Genomic DNA, 18,326 nt, shown 5'->3' with positions numbered 1-18,326 from the left:
CTATTAAAATCATTCCCACACCTTCTAACCATCCTAGGAATAACTCTTTAGAGATCTCAAAAGGGTACCGACATATATTTGATCAAATCACCAATAACCCACAAGCACCCCAGACTTCCACATTGTAGTATCCCATTGTTGACACAACGGTCAATCCACCCATGAAAGCCATCCCTTTGCAAAATATTCCCACTTTTCATGGACTCACATCAAAGGATCCAGATGCATTTCTGTTTAAATTTGATGTATTATGTCAGGGCTATGATTATACCACCGACCCCAAAAAACAAAACTTGTTTCCTTCTACATTGAAAGGAGCAGCCTTGCATTGGTTTATGGGATTAGGTGGGGGTACAATAAATGATTGGGATCAAATGAAAACCGCTTTCCTTAAAAAATATCAGGACTATTGTAGATCTAGGGAATTGAAGGACGAAATATTCCAAATGGTAGCAAGACCCAGTGAAATGTTAGAAGAATATGTGGAACGCTTTCAATATAACCTCCAGTGGTCTCCCTATGCAACTTTTCCTTTGCCTGATAACGTGCTAAAAACTACACTGATTAAAGGGATGAAGGAACAATGGGTAGAGACATTAAATATTATGGGTAAAGGTGATATATCTCAAGAAGACTATGATGATATTATTAAATTGTGTATCAGGTGCTCAAGAGGCAGTATGAGATTGAAACCAACAGAATGCGACATGAACTCCCGGGACAACAAAATCTCTGGTGGAGGTATAACTCATGTAGAAATTGGCAACCTACTAGAGGATTTCAAAATAGATATCTTGGGAACTCTGACAATGCAATTAGACATTATGCAAGCCAAGAAAAAGTAGGCTGAAGCAGAACAAAACTTGGTGATATTCTGTCCTAGATGCAAGAAGAAGCATAGTAAAAAAGAGTGCCCGCTGAATATGGTGCAAACCTGTGCCATATGTACTAAAGATCATGCCACAGAAAGCTACCCATCACTCCCAGGGTTAAAAGTAGTCTATAAAGAGGCAGAGGAAGAAATAGAACCAATCTACCTACTAAATCAGCATCACCAATGGCAACCACGACAAACAAGTATGCCTACTGGTCCATCTTTCAACCCTCGCAATATAATTCGCAACAATACCCAGGAGCTATGTGGCAGAACCAGCCACCTTTTTCCAATTGGTCACAACAACCATTCTCTATGCCACCTTGGCCCAACCAATCAAATCAAAATAACAATTGGCCAAACTCCTCTTACTTCCCACTGTTATGGCAGAACAATGCATATCAATCTCAATGGTCACCCTCCACCTCACAGAACCAGAACTGGCAATCAGGCTGGCAAAGACCTATGAACTAGCTAGCAAGAACAATCCCCCTACCTCAACCCACACTACCAGCACCCTACACATTACAATAGAACCCTCATACCAACCTACAACCGCATCTCCCAACCCAACCCAACCCAAACCCCAACAACAGATCGGTTCAATCTATGTAAATTATTGAAGGACCAAAACCAGAAACCGAGTTGAGGGAGTGCAATGAGCTTCAATTAATGTCTAGGCAGATAATAGAATCATAGGGGGATAAAAATAAACAAATCTAGGATGTGTTACCTGTAGAACAAGCACCACAAGTGGAGAACATGGTTAAACAGAAAACTCACGATCAAGCAATCACCTCTTCTCCACCATTCCCAAAAAGATTAATCATACCCCACCTAATAAAATATCCCGATTTTGATCTTCTAAGAGAATTGAAAAATTTATGTGTAAAAATACCTCTCCTCCAAGCTAGTTAGGACATTCCAATTTATGCAAAAACTATTAAGGAATTGTGCACGAAAAATCCAAAGAGAAAATAAAAACAACACCAACTGTCCATGTAGTCGGTACCTTATCTGATTTACTATCAGGCAGAGAAACACCTGTAAAATATGAGGACCTAGGAAATCCTATAGTCATTGTGAAAATAAATGGATGCTCATTTCCCAATGCATTAGTTGATTTAGGGACAGCAATCAATATTCTTACAACAACAACTTGGCAAAAGCTTTGTTGTTGGGAAAAGTATCCAATACGGAATGACCCTATCCCACTCTAAGGGTGATAGTACCTCAGCAACAATCGAAGCAAAGCTATCTAAGATTTCTTCTTTATGAAAGTAAAATAGGGGAGAAAGAGATCCACTAACCGATGTCTTCCGCTAATGGTTGATCCAATCTTCTCTCCTTGCTGCTTGCTCCCAGCCCCTTGCTCTTTCACTGGCCCAGCTACACCAAGATCCTGCAAAATGGCAAGAGAGGGAAACTACAAGAAGCATACATTCATAATTGATTCAAGGATTAGAATAAATCAAATACACAAGCATGACAATACATCATTGAGACACATGCATATAGAAGAACCTCAAATGCTTTATTAATGGAAGAAGTAAAGTTCAGAAAGTGATACAACCATAAGAGGCCCAATCCAGCATCACCTTCCCAACAGAAATAAATCTCCCCTTAACCTCCTTCAAAGCAAATCACCCAATAGCTCTAAACTCAAACCAACAACACTTCCTTACATTCACAAGATTCCAGCCCCCATACACCTCATGAGAGAGCTCTATATATAGGAGTTTTGGAGAAAGGATGAGTCAGCTTGAGAGCTGACTAGTGTCCTCTCTCACTTCAGTTATTCTTCAGTTCTTGAGTCCACTTGGAGGTTCTTGCTTCCACTTGGAGATCTAGATCCTCTTACTCATCACCAGTCGAATTCCTTGATCCAAGTGTCATTTTGGAAGCTTCCTGGGCGTTGACACTTTGAAGAATGACTGTGCCACTTGTCCAACTACGCTCAGCGCAGGTGGCCTTCTTTGCAGTTGACATTCAGCGCAGGTACAGAGTGGAGCACTTGACATTCAGCGCAGATTCTCAGTGGAGCAGTTGACATGATCCATAATTGCCTTGTTTTTGAGTGTTTTCAGGTGGAGAACTGCTATTCAGTGTTGTGGTTTGCTGACCTTGTTCCTCTAGGGGTAGGAACAACATGTTTAGGGACTTTGGATCCCTTAGATTATGGAAATTTCATGCTTCATGTTGTAAGGCACAAAAATGTCTATAACAGTTGCCCCCTAAAGTATGAGGTCGTTTATCGGGTGAAATGCTTTATCAGGAGGATCCGAAGTTCATTCAATCGCTGAGAGATGACCTGTAATAAAATAAAATACAATACATTATTTTTCATTCTGCTTTCATGATCTAGCTGAGGCGGGCATTCCCATGCTCAGCTTTATAAATTCATTTTGGTACATAGAACAGACGATCGTCTGATGGTAGACTGATAATTCTCTGCTGAAATTATCATCCTTTGAGTACGATGATCATTTGCTGCAATGATGTACATGTCAAATGTCTTTATATTTCCTGAATATATATCGCAGCCCGGATGGATGAAACTAGATCCGGGGTCTTCAAACTCGTTCGATCTTCGCTCTAAGTACAAGTCGATCCATGTGAGAATTGCGCTGAAGTCGAACATGGAAAGACATCGCTTGATTACCGGTCAATGATGTAAACCGTTAACAAGCGCGAGAGGAATCACCGATAATGATAATGACCCTCAAGGTACTGCAGTACAATTCACGTGGTGTGAATAAAGGACTTGGTGTCGAACACCACGTAAAATCTTTCGGTCGAAGGTCATTGATGTATACCTGTCGCCGGAAGTGAGAAACTTGCCATTGAGGCATGCAAGCTTCAAAGTACTGGGGGTTTTGTTCCTAGATCAACTCCTTGGATAATGAGCTGAAGTCGACAAGAAGTGATCCGTCAAAGGAGGGCCTTAATGAATCCCACATCAGTGACACGGAACGAAGCTAATGATTTTAGTGGAGGTGAAAACAATCTGTGACATATGATTCAGGGAGGCGGTCATGGATGGATGAAGGATAATGTATGGCAGTGGATGGGACACGGTTGACTCTTTCTGAACAACATCTCTTGAACATATAATGACACTGATGCGATGGATCGGTAGCATTACCCCAAATGGATGGTTTGGCGAGACCATGGTGATGAGACCGGTGAATGAAACAACCCAACCCGATGTGGTACAGAGGAAAAGTGTCATGTTCAAGAGCAACTTGCTACCATTAAAGCTTTGAGGTTCTCCCAATTTTTCCCCAGTCATTTCTGACCAGTACCTCTTTATTTTTGTCAAGCTTGAGGAGGATAACATATGCTTGTTCTATAACCTGCCCTTCGGGCAAGCCCATCGCTATGTTTTAACGAGCCTAGAGATAGGGAAACTCGTTCTCGTCTAAAGACAAGTTTGTCGCTATTTAATCATTTTAACGAGTCTAACGACAAATAAAACTCGGTCCTTTTCATTTTTAGAGAGTCTGAAAAGGTACAGAAAGTTAACTCCAAAATTCCTTTTTCGTCATCTAATCCCTTAAGTCCGAAAAAGTGTAAAACAATACAGAAGGGATAAGTTTTCGATAACTTTAACGAGCCGAATAAAACAAGTGCTCGACCTTTTTGTGCAATAATCCCTCAGGTCCAAAAAGATTAAAATCTAGAGGAGGGATAGCTCTTCCGGTCACTTTAACGAGCTGGAAGGCCAAAACTCGGCAAACTTTTCATATTTTACGAGTCAGATGAAAAGAGATTAAAGAAGACTCGTCTTTTGAGGAACGAGTGATAAACAGGGATAGCAACTGATTCCAGGTACAGGTTGGAATTTTCCAATCACGGCAGTGTCACGAGGATGGCTAGGTGAAATCACTCTTCGCAGCTGTTCCTCAAAATGGGTAAACAATCATATGGAGGTGAACGATCGGCCAAATGACGGTGGAGGTGGCAGGTGCAAACACGACCAAGGCTTTTTATGGCTGATAAATTTACGATCACAGAGGTTATTCACCGGAAATAGGTTCATTTTTTATTTAAAAATGAGCTTAAACTCTGGGGGAAACATTGCTCACTGCTTTTATTTATTTTTTAACGAGCATGAAGACCGCGTTAAAACTGCTCGGATCTTGCGTTTATTTTTTAACGAGCATGAACTTTATGCTAAAACCGCTCGATATACCAGTCATAAGATAAGAAATGTCCCCTGTGAGATCTCTATTTTTTAAGGAGTTTCATCTTCACTAAGCTTTACTCCATATCCTTTCTTTATGCAAGTTCGGAAACGACTAATCCAAAAAACAGATAAATAACTGCTCTTCGCTTGCACTCCAAAAAGTTTGCATGCCCCCAAGTATAAAATACAATTTCAAGGCTGCCCCTCCTCCTTCCCACCTCTGTTTTTCTTTGGGTGTTCACAGCTACTTGTCGTCTTTCCAGTCTAATGTTAACGATACTTGTCTTCTTGTTATTTTTAACGGGTCTTACGTGATACTTGTCTTCTCGTCAGCCCAATTTTTAACAGATCTTTTGCAAGATCACAAGAGAACAGCTACTTGCGACAAGAGAGAAACTACTTGCGACAAGAGAAGAACACTACTCAAAGACAAAACATTTGTGTTATTGAGGGAGGCTTGCCTCTTTCTGGTTACCCAAAGATTGTTTCGTTAACTTCTTCAAACAAAAACATTTCCTCGGCACTGTCTACCGAAATAGACAAGGGTGAATGACTCTTGTCAAACACGTAACTTTGACAAAAGAATCCTATTCCAGAACAACCCCTCTTCCTCTATGGACGGGGTACGGACTAGTCATATTCTCTCGTGGAAATTCTATCTTATACCCAAGGTTTTCTCTGCCCAAAGCAGACCAGGATGCATGCCCCCTGGGTTCCAGTCCTATCTTTCTGAATCACTCGCACTCATCGGGAAGAAGGACTGGGGGTGGAGACATTTCTTGATTGAATAGGCCATTCAGGGTTGGTATGTGACTATTTGTGATGCGTGATCCCGGAAATGAAAGTTGGTCTACGAGCTTGACCATTCTTCCTTCGTGTGGAAAACACATTACTCTAAAGAGTGAGGAGACTATTGCTCCCATGCAATATATATAGTCTCGTCCAAGGAGTAGGTTATAATCCAAGGGTCCTTGAACGACCATCACGTTCATTTGAACGGTCTTTCCTTTCAATGTTATAGGCACATTGGGGAGGATCCGTAATGGTCGACTGGTTCCTTTATCGAAACCCGAGAGATTTCTTATCTCAGGCAAAAGTGTCGGGGAACCCAGTGCTTTCCAAGCAATAGAGGAAAGGATACTCACAGATGCCCCTTCATTAATGATAGTGCCAGCCATTACCATTCTGTATATTTGGACTATGATTCTGAATGGTATACTGGCTAGCAACCGGGGTCTGCCTAGTTGATTCCAATCAAAGGATACAACCAGGTTGCTTGGTGGTGGGACCGAATATACGGCCGGATATGACCCTGACGATGTTCCTTCCTGCGATAAAGGAATGGGCGCATTGCCCTGATGCTCATCAGAGTCTGTGTTGATGAAAATAATCTGGATGGTGTCATCCTTATTCTCTTCAGTGAGGGTGTCATTTGAAGATGAGTCTTCAGTGACGGTGTCATTTGAAGATGAAACTTCTGAAGGGAGAACCGGGTCAACTGCCGTTTCGACCTTTGGACTTTCGTCCGGTCTGGATTCAGTAGGTTCATTTTCAATGACTGACGCTTCAGCCGACCACTTGAGCGGGCCAGCTGTATTCTCAACCAACAAAGGACTTGGCACGAGTTTTTTGTATCCAGGAGGAAGTCTCAACGGTGAAACCGGACGATCTTCCAAAACTCTCTTCGCTTCGTCTAAGAAGGGACAACGGTGGATGGCGTGATCGCCCTCACACAGTCTGCAGGGGGATCTTACTTCCCCTCTTTGTCTTGAACCTTCACTTTCGCTGGTTGACGGTAAGCATTCAACATGGCTATCAGAGGTTGATGCTCCCGAATTGTGCAAACGAGGGGACCAGTCCCTTAGTATCCGGGGAATACAGGGACAATCTCTATGGAAGTGGTCTCCTCTACATATGACACATGGCGATTTAGGCCCGGTCTGTGCTGTGTGTGGATTTTTGTCAGATGTCTTTTGCTTGCCCCCAGTCGCCTTAGGCTCCTTCTTCTTCTTCTCTCTCTTCTTCTTCTCCTTCTTCTCCATGGGAGCTTGGCTTTTGCCGGCTCTACCTTGCGAAGACGAGGGATTGGAGGAAGAGTTATAGGAAGTAGAAGGCTGGTGGGCAGCTCTAGACTGATCTAACTGTTGACTCGACTGTTCAGGAACCATGGTGTTCTGAACTACATTGGTTGAGAATAGCCAAATTGGCAGGCCAATTGTCAGTCCTGGAAGCGACAATGTGGCCATGTGGGGCGCACCAACTTCTCCCCAAGAGGAGAAAAGGCTAGGATTTCCATCATGGGGAATTCCTTGGTTGGGGCGTTCCATGTTTTCGACCTACAGATCAATGCAGGAATAGGAGGTGATTATGTTCCATTTAAAATAAATTTTATAACGATGCTTTAGACACAACTTGCTTTTTCACTTTTTAAGAGTCGAGAAAAAGCTAAAGATGACTCTAGTCTCCTTCGATGTTTTAACGAGCCCGAAGTAACAAATGCTCGGATGGACTTTTTCAGTTATAGAGTTTGAAAAAGGCCAAAAGAAACTGCTCTGGAGATCTAGGCAGAGGGTGTGCCAAACCTTTCGCAAAACCACAGAATACGTTTTACGGTACGGGTGGTCGATCTTCGTGAATGCTGTGTTCACTGCATTGCGATCAGTAGGGCGGCCGACACGGTTTCCTATGGATAAAGGCTTTGTTCCTATAGGGGTCTCCCAATATATACGCGACGATACGTGGGAGCACAAGTCCGTATTGATACTTATCGCTTCACCGTGGAGGAATCACCCAACCACTCAACGCTAAGATATCACGTTTAACGACGCCGGAACACGTCTCTAGCTTAGACCTCTATGTGTTTGCGTTATGTTTCAAAGCGTTGTTATGTAAATTCAATTCATTTTAAGTTGATCTTGTTTAGCAGTTTGCCTTTATGGATCACCACGAGATGTATAATACAACTTCCTAAATGCAGTCTAAGATGATAAGCAAGCTTTTCAATCTTTCAACTTTGAAAATCTTAACTACTGAGGGAAAAGAAAGACATCATCTTTTCACACAGATCATAGAGCACACACTAATGCACTTTTCCCTAAATCAACATACAAATTATCAAAATGCACATGCACAATGCAGGTATTTCTTTTCTCTTTCTTAATGTTGATGTATTACAAAAAGAAAGTTGTTGTATAATTTTGAATTCAATTTCAAGTGAAAGCAAACAAGCTTTGTCCAAAATCAAAAGACACCTTAAGATTTACTTGTTTCAACACTAGAAATACATAAATTCAAACCATATGACAAAAGCAAAAGCTCAATCAGCTATGAACAGCAAACAAACTAACTCTTAAGATCAATACGACACTTATCACAGGTCTAGATCTAAGAGGCCACAGCAAGACTAGTTCAATTTTCGTTATGGGAAACTGCAAATGATATAAGAAATACAAAGAACAAATACAGTTTCTTTATACAACCGAGGCGGAATAGTGGCAAGGAAAGGTGGTTTCAATAGGTACATTGACTAATAACAGGCTGCAAAAACAAGGATGAAAACAGGGCAATAAACAGCAGGGAACCCCAGTTGCACAAGGCAAAACTGGTTCAGCGCAGGTAGTACACTGTCAGTTTGACATTCAGCGCAGGTAGCCCCTTCGGGACCTGCGATGAAATGCAGACTGCCTTCACAGTGCCTGCAATGAAGAGAGAAACTCTCGTTTCTCTTGGTTTCCGGGTCACAGATTGCTCAAAAATTCACAGTTTTTGGCCAAATCAAAAGCTATCTATCAAGTACACACTAAAGGGTAATTAGGAAGATGAAAAGCTATCACTAAGCACTGTTCAGAGTCCTTGTGGATCAGGTCTTCAAATCATAAACATGCCCAAAATCTGAGCTAGAGTAGCTGCCCTCTACTTTGCATTTGAAAGATCCAAATGCAGTTCGATTCGGTACTCCCTGTGTTTATGAAATGAATAGCAAAAACACAAACAACCAACAAGATACGATCCCCAGTGGAATCGCCAATTTGTTGTTGGGAAAAGTATCCAATACAGAATGACCCTATCCCACTCTAAGGGTGATAGTACCTCAGCAACAATCGAAGCAAAGCTATCTAAGTTTTCTTCTTTATGAAAGTAAAATAGGGGAGAAAGAGATCCACTAACCGATGTCTTCTGCTAATGGTTGATCCAATCTTCTCTCCTTGTTGCTTGCTCCCAGCTCCTTGCTCTTTCACTGGCCCAGCTACACCAAGATCCTGCAAAATGGCAAGAGAGGGAAACTACAAGAAGCATACATTCATAATTGATTCAAGGATTAGAATAAATCAAATACACAAGCATGACAATAAATCATTGAGACACATGCATATAGAAGAACCTCAAATGCTTTATTAATGGAAGAAGTAAAGTTCAGAAAGTGATACAACCATAAGAGGCCCAATCCAGCATCACCTTCCCAGCAGAAAGAAATCTCCCCTTAACCTCCTTCAAAGCAAATCACCCAATAGCTCTAAACTCAAACCAACAGCACTTCCTTACATTCACAAGATTCCAGCCCCCATAGACCTCATGAGAGAGCTCTATATATAGGAGTTTTGGAGAAAGGATGAGTCAGCTTGAGAGCTGACTAGTGTCCTCTCTCACTTCAGTTATTCTTCAGTTCTTGAGTCCACTTGGAGGTCTTGCTTCCACTTGGAGATCTAGATCCTCTTACTCATCACCAGTCGAATTCCTTGATCCAAGTGTCATTTTGGAAGCTTCCTGGGCGTTGACACTTTCAAGAATGACTGTGCCACTTGTCCAACTACGCTCAGCGCAGGTGGCCTTCTTTGCAGTTGACATTCAATGCAGGTACAGAGTGGAGCACTTGACATTCAGCGCATATGCTCAGTGGAGCAGTTGACATGATCCAGAATTGCCTTGTTTTTGAGTGTTTTCAGGTGGAGAACTGCTATTCAGTGCTGTGGTTTGCTGACCTTGTTCCTCTAGGGGTAGGAACAACATGTTTAGGGACTTTGGATCCCTTAGATTATGGACATTTCATGCTTCATGCTGTAAGGCACAAAAATGTCTATAACAAGCTTGGCATTACATCCTTGGACCCAAACATGACCTTGTTGGAACTGGCTGACAGATCGATAGTCAAACCAAAAGGCACATTACAAGATGTAATGGTGCCTGTAGACTCCTGGGAATATCCTGCAGATTTTCTGATCATCAATCCTAGAAACTGACTCGATGGACATCCCCTAATTCTAGGTAGACCTTGGCTAGCAACTGCAGATGCTTACATAAGCTGTCGAACAGGCAGCATGACTATAGCAAGAGGAAGCAATGTGAAGAATTTAGCCTTATATCCTCCAACTCAGCCAAGTTTAACAATAATCAAAACTAGAAAACAACATGTATCATATCTAACTGAAAAAATTAGATCACCGCTAACTATAGAAGATGCTCTCGAATTCAGGATCAAACAAAAGATGACATCATTAACACTTACAGTAACCAACCAGATGCCATATCCCATCTAAAATGTCACATGATCAAAGCAGCCCTCGATAATGAAATAAAAGAAGATCCCTTAAAAGAGATTAACGACCAGTAAATACCAACAACTTCTGTTTATAACAGCAAAACCGTAGAAATTGAACCAGGAAAAACTTTAAATATTAACAAAAACCTGACTGTTGACCAGGAGTAGAAGCTTGTTCAACTTCTTAGAAAATATAAAGAGGCCTTTGCATGGGATTACCCAGACATGAAAGGGATTGATCCCCAACTATGCATGCACCACATCTATACAGAGAAAGATGTTAGGCCCATTTGACAACCTCAACGGAGGTTAAACCCTCACCTTCAAGACATTGTTAAAGTTGAACTACAAAAATTGTTAGATGTAAATTTCATCTACCCTATATCTAACAGCAAATGGGTCTCTCCTTTAGTAGTGGTGCCAAAAAAGAATGGAAAGTGGCGTATATGTGTTGACTATAGAGAGCTTAATAAAGCAACCCAAAAATACCATTTTCCCCTTCCGTTCACTGACCAGGTCTTGGACACATTGGTAGGAAAAAAAATATTTTCTTTCCTAGACGGCTTTACTGGCTACAATCAAATTCAAATAGCCCCTAAAGACTAGGATAAGACTACCTTTACCTGCCCTTGGGAAACATTTTCTTACAAGGTCTTACCTTTTGGGTTGTGCAATGCACCTACAACATTCCATAGGGCTATACTCAGCATTTTTTCAGATCTGATAAATGAAGGGCTCGAGGTGTACATGGATGAATTTACACCTTATGGAGATGACTTCGAGCCAACATTACAAACATTAGATAAAGTTCTATAAAGATGCATTGCTACCAGGTTCTGTTTAAGCCATGAAATATGCCACATGATGATGACCTAGGGCCTCATCTTGGGTCACTATATCTCAGCAGCTGGAATCCAGGTAGATCCAACAAAAATTCAGATAATTCTCTTAATACCCACCCCTTCCACACAGACTGACGTACACAGTTTCTTGGGATTTTCTAGCTATATAGAAGATTTATAAAGAATTTTTCTCAAATTGCTGCACCATTATATGCATTAACAGGAAATATCGATTTCATTTGGACTAACAAATGTCACATTGCTTTTGAAGATTTAAAAAGGCTTGTATCAATATCCCTCGTATTATGGGGCCCAAACTGGGATTTACCGTTCAAGATTTCATCCGATGCTTCAGACATAGCCATTGGAGCAGTTCTTGGCCAGGAGCAAGATAAGAAGCCATATGCAATATACTATATCAACAAAAATCTATCTCCTGCTGAATTAAATTATACTGTGACTGAAAAAGAATTTTTTCCTATAATCTATGCTATCAATAAATTCAAACATTATATAATAGGATATTGTGTGGTTTTGTATACTGATCACTCTTCTATTAAATATCTAGCTAATAAACCTGTTACAAATGGAAGAGTGACAATATGGTTGATCCTTTTGTAGGAATTCGACTTAACTATCAAAGATCAGACAGGAAAAGAAAATCCAGTAGTAGGCTTCCTTTCACAAATGCCAAAGACAGGTGACTCAGCAGCAGTAGAAGACCAGTTCCCTAATGAACACTTATTTGCTATCACCGTGAAAATACCACGGTACGTGGATGTCGCAAATTACCTAGCAGTGGGAAAATCACCTAAGCACCTAACGCCTAATGAAAGAAAACAAATAGTACAACGTAGCACTCGGTTCTCCTAGATCGATAGATATTTATTTCATACAGGGGCTGATATGCACATTCAAAGATGTGTCAGGGAAGATAAAGTTTTCGACATCCTAAAAGCTTGCCATGATGGGCCTTGTGGTGGTCATTTTGTAGACCACAGGACTGGTCACAAAGTCTTACAAACAGGCTATTATTGGCCCACCATTTTTAAATACACCAAGAAGTTCGTCTAGGCATGCAATAGTTGCCAAAGAATGGGATGCCTTGGGCAGTCTGATGAGATGCCCCTGCATCCGCAATTAGTCATTGAACCTTTTGAAGAATTGGAATTAGATTTCATTGGTCCAATAAACCCATCATCTAATCAAAAGACATACATACTAGTCACAACAGAATATGTGACTAAATGGGTGGAGGCAGAAGTATTACCTAGCGAAACAGAGGACTAGGTAGTCCACTTTATTTTCCAAATATTCATGTGATATGTCTTTCCTAGAGAAATAATTACGGATGGAGGGCCACAATTTATATGCCATAAAATTACTGCAACATTAAAGAATCATCATACCATGCACAGAATCATAACTCCATACCACCCACAGGAAAATGGCCAGGTAGAAAGCACCAATAAAGTAATCGAGGCAATACTCATAAAGACAATTACATCACGTAGACGTGACTGGGCCATTTGATTTCTAGAAGCCCTGTTGGCATACCGCATGACATGGAGAAATAGCACGGGATATTCCCCATATCAGATAGTGTTTGGCAAAGAACCTATCTTCCCAATCGAATTTGAAATCCAGACATTGAGGATAGCTCAGGAGGTAGGCTTGGACTTAAATGAAGCACAGATTAATAGGCTACATCAAATCAATGAATTGGATGAAATTTGGCTATCAGCTCTTCAGCACACTACATTGATCCAACAACAAAGAGAGAAATGGCATGATTCCCTTATCAAGAAGAAGATCTTCCACGAAGGAGATTGGGCACTCCTGTATGATTCTAGGTTCCAGGATTTCCTAGGAAAACTCCAGACCAGATGGTTAGGGCCTTATGAGATACAAGAGGTGCATGATAATGGCACCCTCACATTAGCCACCATTGATGGGTTTGGCTACTATTTTAAAGTGAATGGACATCGAGTACGACTTTATCACAAACCGCTTACCAGGGAGTCCTTTTGCCAACAATTATGGGAAGATTCCACCATACAAATTCATGCTGAGGAGGGCAACCAGTCCACAACATTGGCCTAGTGGAGAATTTATTTGTTTTTGAAATTTGTACATAAATTCTCCTTTCTATTTGATTGAATTTGCTTGTATAAATTATATATAAGTTCTTTTTTTCCCTTTGTTGTTCCCTCTAAGGAACAACTATTGTTCCCTCTAAGGAACAACTATTGTCCCTTCTAAAGAACAACAATGTTTGTGCAGATTTTTCTTGTTGTTCCCTTCAAGGAACAGTTGTTGTTCCCTCCAAGGAACAACCACTGTTCCCTCTAAGGAACAACAATTTTGTGAGCAATTTTTCACTTCTTTGTTTTCGTGTTGTTCCCTTTAAGGAATAGTTGTTGCTCCCCTAAAGATCAATTGTTGCTCCTTTTAAGGAACAATAGTTTCGCGTGTATTTGTTTTCGTGCTACTCCCTCTAAGGAACAGCCATTTCGTATGGTTTTTTTTTCCCACTATTCCCTTTAAGGAACAATTGTTGTTCCCTTTAAGGAACAACTGTTGCTCTCTAAGGAACAACTGTTGTTCCCTCTAAGGAACAATCATTTCGTATGGAATTGTTTTTCCACAATTCCCTTTAAGGAATAGTTGTTATTCCCTCTAAGGAACAGCTACCATTACCTCTAAGGAATAGTTGTTGTTCCCTTTAAGGAACAACGATTCTATGTGTTGTTGTTTTCTTATTGTTCCCTCTAAGGAACAGCTGTTGTTCCCTCTAAGGAACAACAATTTCATGTCTAATTTTTTCTTTCTTTTTGTTGTTCCTTAGAAGGAATAGCTGGTGTTCACTCTAAGGAGCAGTTTTTTTCCCTCTAAGGAACAGCTGCCATTCCCTCTATGGAACAACCATTTTTTCTGGCATGTATTTACTTTGTTTTTCCCTCTAATGAACAACATTTTTGGTGTGCAGTTTTTCTTCTTGTTGTTCCCTCTAAGGAACAATGATTTTTTCTGGCATGTATTTCCTTTGTTTTTCCCTCTAATGAACAGAATTTTTGGTGTGCAGTTTTTCTTCTTGTTGTCCCCTCTGAGGAACAGTAGTTTCGGTGTGCAGTTTTTCTTCTCGTTGTTCCATTTAAGGAACAACTATTGTTCCCTATAAGGAACAACACTTTCATGTATATATCCTTTTGTTGTTCCCTACAAGGAACAACACCATCTATGTGTATTTTTCATTTGTTGTTCCTTACAGGGAACAGTTGTTGTTCCCTCTAAGGAACAACACCTTTTTGTGTGTTTTTTCTTGTTGTTCCCTATAAGGAACAACACTCTTCAGGTGAGGTTTTATTTTGATGTTTCCTTTAGGAAATAAGCACTTTGTGAATATCATCCCTTTCCTTTGCTCACTCTTTATGATCCTCTATAGGGCAAGTATACAAATATATATGTAAGGATACAAAATTTGAAGTTTACTGGAACAAGAAAATCAAATATTATCATCTTTAATGAGATTGCTTTGTATTGATTGAAAAAGGAAGGACACAACCATCTATATCACTTCACTGTCCTTATTTTCACTATAAATCGAATTGATTGATTATTTGTACCATGCTAGTTCTTCCCTAACCCCTATAATTCTCTTTATTCTTTATCATCAAATAAGGTTAAGGGCACACTTTTTTTCTATTGATATGTTCAGACTTATTCCACCATCCCTACTCTTAAGGAGTGTTGAGCCACCCTCTATATATAAATAGGAAGTGTTGTCTAAAAACAAAAAAAAACAAAATACATATGTTTACTAACAATTCTATGATTTTTCAGATGGAGGATAGGGGTGTCATCATGAGCCATCCTACCATGATCATGAGGAAGCAGTGAAGTGGCATTCCCACTAATGCCACCTCACCAGGGATATGATCCAATGGATGCATAAGAAAAATAAAATCCTTGGAACAGGAGGTCTCATCACGAGCCGACCTACCCACCTTTCGCTCCTTCCCAGTGAATGGAATTGTATTCATCTGGTTACCAAGTCAGTACATTGGTCTCTACTCTGACATCATAATGCACTTTCCTAATTATACATAGAGGATCATGGTTCCAGAAGGTGAAAAAGCAACTCTGTTGAGGTTATAAACACCTGCGGGCAACAGAAGCACTGCTGATGGTATTGGAGTCTTATTTTTAACATCAATAGTTATTATAACTCCCTTTTCTTATTTTTTTTACCATTACTATAGAGAAATTATGTTCCTAATCTATTTTTGAACCTTTATGCATGCGATATCTTTTAAAAATCAATCATAGTCGTTTAAGTGGAATGATGATGGAAAGGTATCTTTCCTGTGTCAGATGTCCTTTTTCTTTTTTGAATCACCTCATGACATCTCCACACTTATTGATACTTTTTGTTATAGGCATTGATTTCAACACTCCAATATATTTTGCAATCCTATCATTAATATGCATACCTTGCCAATTTTATCACCCCTGTACTTCGTTGCCAGCACATCATTCCTTCACTCATTCAGTCGAAGGCGACCTATCATTTCAAAGGGGGGAGGAGCAACCTCGAATGTATTTATGTATGCGTTCTAGTCCTTTATTCGATTGTGCAGGGCAATACAACATCCCATAATTACGAAGTATGTGGAACAATATCAAGTCCTAGTTAACGGTATTTATGCCTGTAAAGTATCATCCGAAATAACCATTATAACAACTTGTTGTTCCGTCACTCAGCTCTATCTATTGTTGCGATATATCTACTACACTAACTGTTTGTTGAATCCAGGTAGTATGGGAGGAAGAATGGTACGCAGGGATCCGCTAATACTAGTTGTTTTTGATGCAGCCAAAGAAATTCTAGCTCGAGCTGGGTGGATAACATATTTCACATGATTTCAGCAACCCAACGAAGCATTGCTATTGAATTCCTACAAAATTTATAGAATGGGAAATCTATGATAAGAGGGAGGCAAATCACAATGTCAAATGCGATGATAGCTGAAGTGTCTGGATTACCAGCAAAAGAACCTGTATGGGCTAATAAAATATTAAAGTTGTAGGATGCTATTGCAGTCTTCAAGGACGAGGGACAGGACCTGATCATCAAAGGCAAAGGAGTTCGACCATCATCCCTGGGAGAACCATGGGGAGAACTAGCTAGAGTCATCCAGAACTACATCACATGTGATGGGTGAAAACACGTGGTAAGGCCGCATCAACTTAAACTCCTAGTAGTTCTGAAACAAAAATTCTCTGTGAATTTTCCTGCATATTTGAATTTTCTGTTGCATGACACTGCTCGAAGCATGAAAAAATCCCAACATATAGAAACCGTCGTGAGCCACCACTGCTTGATTAGGCTGATAGTGAGTTACAACCTCACCCAGTAGCAATCAAGTTGGGAGGAATTAGTATTTTCCATTGAAGGGGGCCTAGCTCTACCTACGCCTAACCCTATTCCGAAAAGGAAGAGGACTACCCTTACAGCAAACACTCCCAAAAAGCACAGACATTCTGCTTGCCTGAGGATAGACTTAGGAGCAACTGAAAACCCCCAGGGCAGTATCAACTAGCACATAGAATTATCTAGCCTGGGAAGTGAACAAAAATTGCAGATAGAAGGCCAGGATAACCCTGAGTCGGACCATGGGGAAGAATCAAGGCATTCTGGAGAAGAGGAAAGCAATGAATCAGAACTCCCCTCAACATCAAGTCCCCCAGGTGATTTACTGCATGAAATTGAATTGGCCCAGATTTTGGCCAATATGAATGAGTTCATACAACCCGAAATCCTGCTCAATTTGAACATTGGAGCAACCCAATCTGCAATGAACTCTGGCCACGATAGAATTATATCAGAAAACATAAGCTACGAAGCAGAAACAAGGGTAGAGGCCACTCAAGAAGAGGTGAACCAACTTGGTGATATGCCTCTAGAAGAACCCAGTCAGGTAGGCCTAAATACAGAGAATGTAGGCCAAACAGGAGAAATAGAAACAAACCAGGGAGATGACTACCAATCTGGGGACACAGTTCTTGTAGAACAAAGCCAAGATGAGCAACCGAGCTCGTTAGGAGCAGAGATGATTAGCAGAACAATTTTTCCTCCTAAAAATAAGAAAAACAAAATTAAGAAGCTTAGGAAGGAACAACAGAGGCTGCGGAAAATAGTAAAAAGGCTTAGGCGAAAGATAAGAAAATTAGCAGTGGGGAAGGTTCCAGATAAAACCCCAGAAACAATAAATGCAGTCGTTCAAACTGAATTACATGAAATAAAAGCTACGGGGACTCAAACTGAGCCCTTACTCACTAAGCTTGTTAAGGAACAACATGCAATTTTTGCAGAAGCAACTACCCAAATAGAGGCTATACCTTCTCATGACTTAGCTATTCAGACAGAGACGGTACCCTCCTATAGCACGGATACCTAGATAGAGGCTTGGGCCTCCTACAGCAAAGAAACACAAACAATAGGCATCCGTTCTCATAGCAGGAGTACACAGACAAATACCCAAGCCAAAGATATCATGACGAGCAGCGACCCCAGCATAGTGAAACTTCAAGAAGATTTAGCTCAGGCTCGGCTTACCATAGAATGGCTTGAGCTGGAAACTGTCTCCCAACAAAAATACCAAGAATTACAAAGGCAACTTCAAGACATAAATACATCAGAAAGTGAGACCTTCGATAAATACCGAAAGGAAGAGGAAAGAATTGAGAAAATGAAGCTCAGATTAGAGAAGGTCATGAGTCAAATGGATACTATTTGCTCATTGTACACTGATGTCTTGGCATGTAGATCCCTTGCCAATAATTATGCCTTATTTTTGCTAGAAAGATACATGTAGCTGAAAA

General features: G+C 40.5%; 1 protein-coding gene across 1 annotated transcript in view; it reads left to right on the top strand.

Moving 5' to 3' along the window:
- LOC149186448 (putative receptor protein kinase ZmPK1) overlaps positions 1–17,902 on the top strand; it is a 98,586-nt gene extending 80,684 nt beyond the window's left edge. Inside the window, exon 2 of the mRNA XM_089409347.1 lies at positions 17,087–17,902. Within this exon, the coding sequence (XP_089265473.1) occupies positions 17,087–17,902 (816 nt within the window). The remainder of the gene's footprint in view (positions 1–17,086) is intronic.
- Positions 17,903–18,326: the final 424 nt, after the last annotated feature.

The sequence above is a fragment of the Pinus tabuliformis genome, chromosome 3_1 (assembly GCF_031772625.1).
Source record: "Pinus tabuliformis cultivar Carrire ecotype Pingquan chromosome 3_1, CPIR1, whole genome shotgun sequence".
Taxonomy (NCBI): domain Eukaryota; kingdom Viridiplantae; phylum Streptophyta; class Pinopsida; order Pinales; family Pinaceae; genus Pinus; species Pinus tabuliformis.
This window is presented reverse-complemented; position numbering and strand designations above follow the sequence as displayed.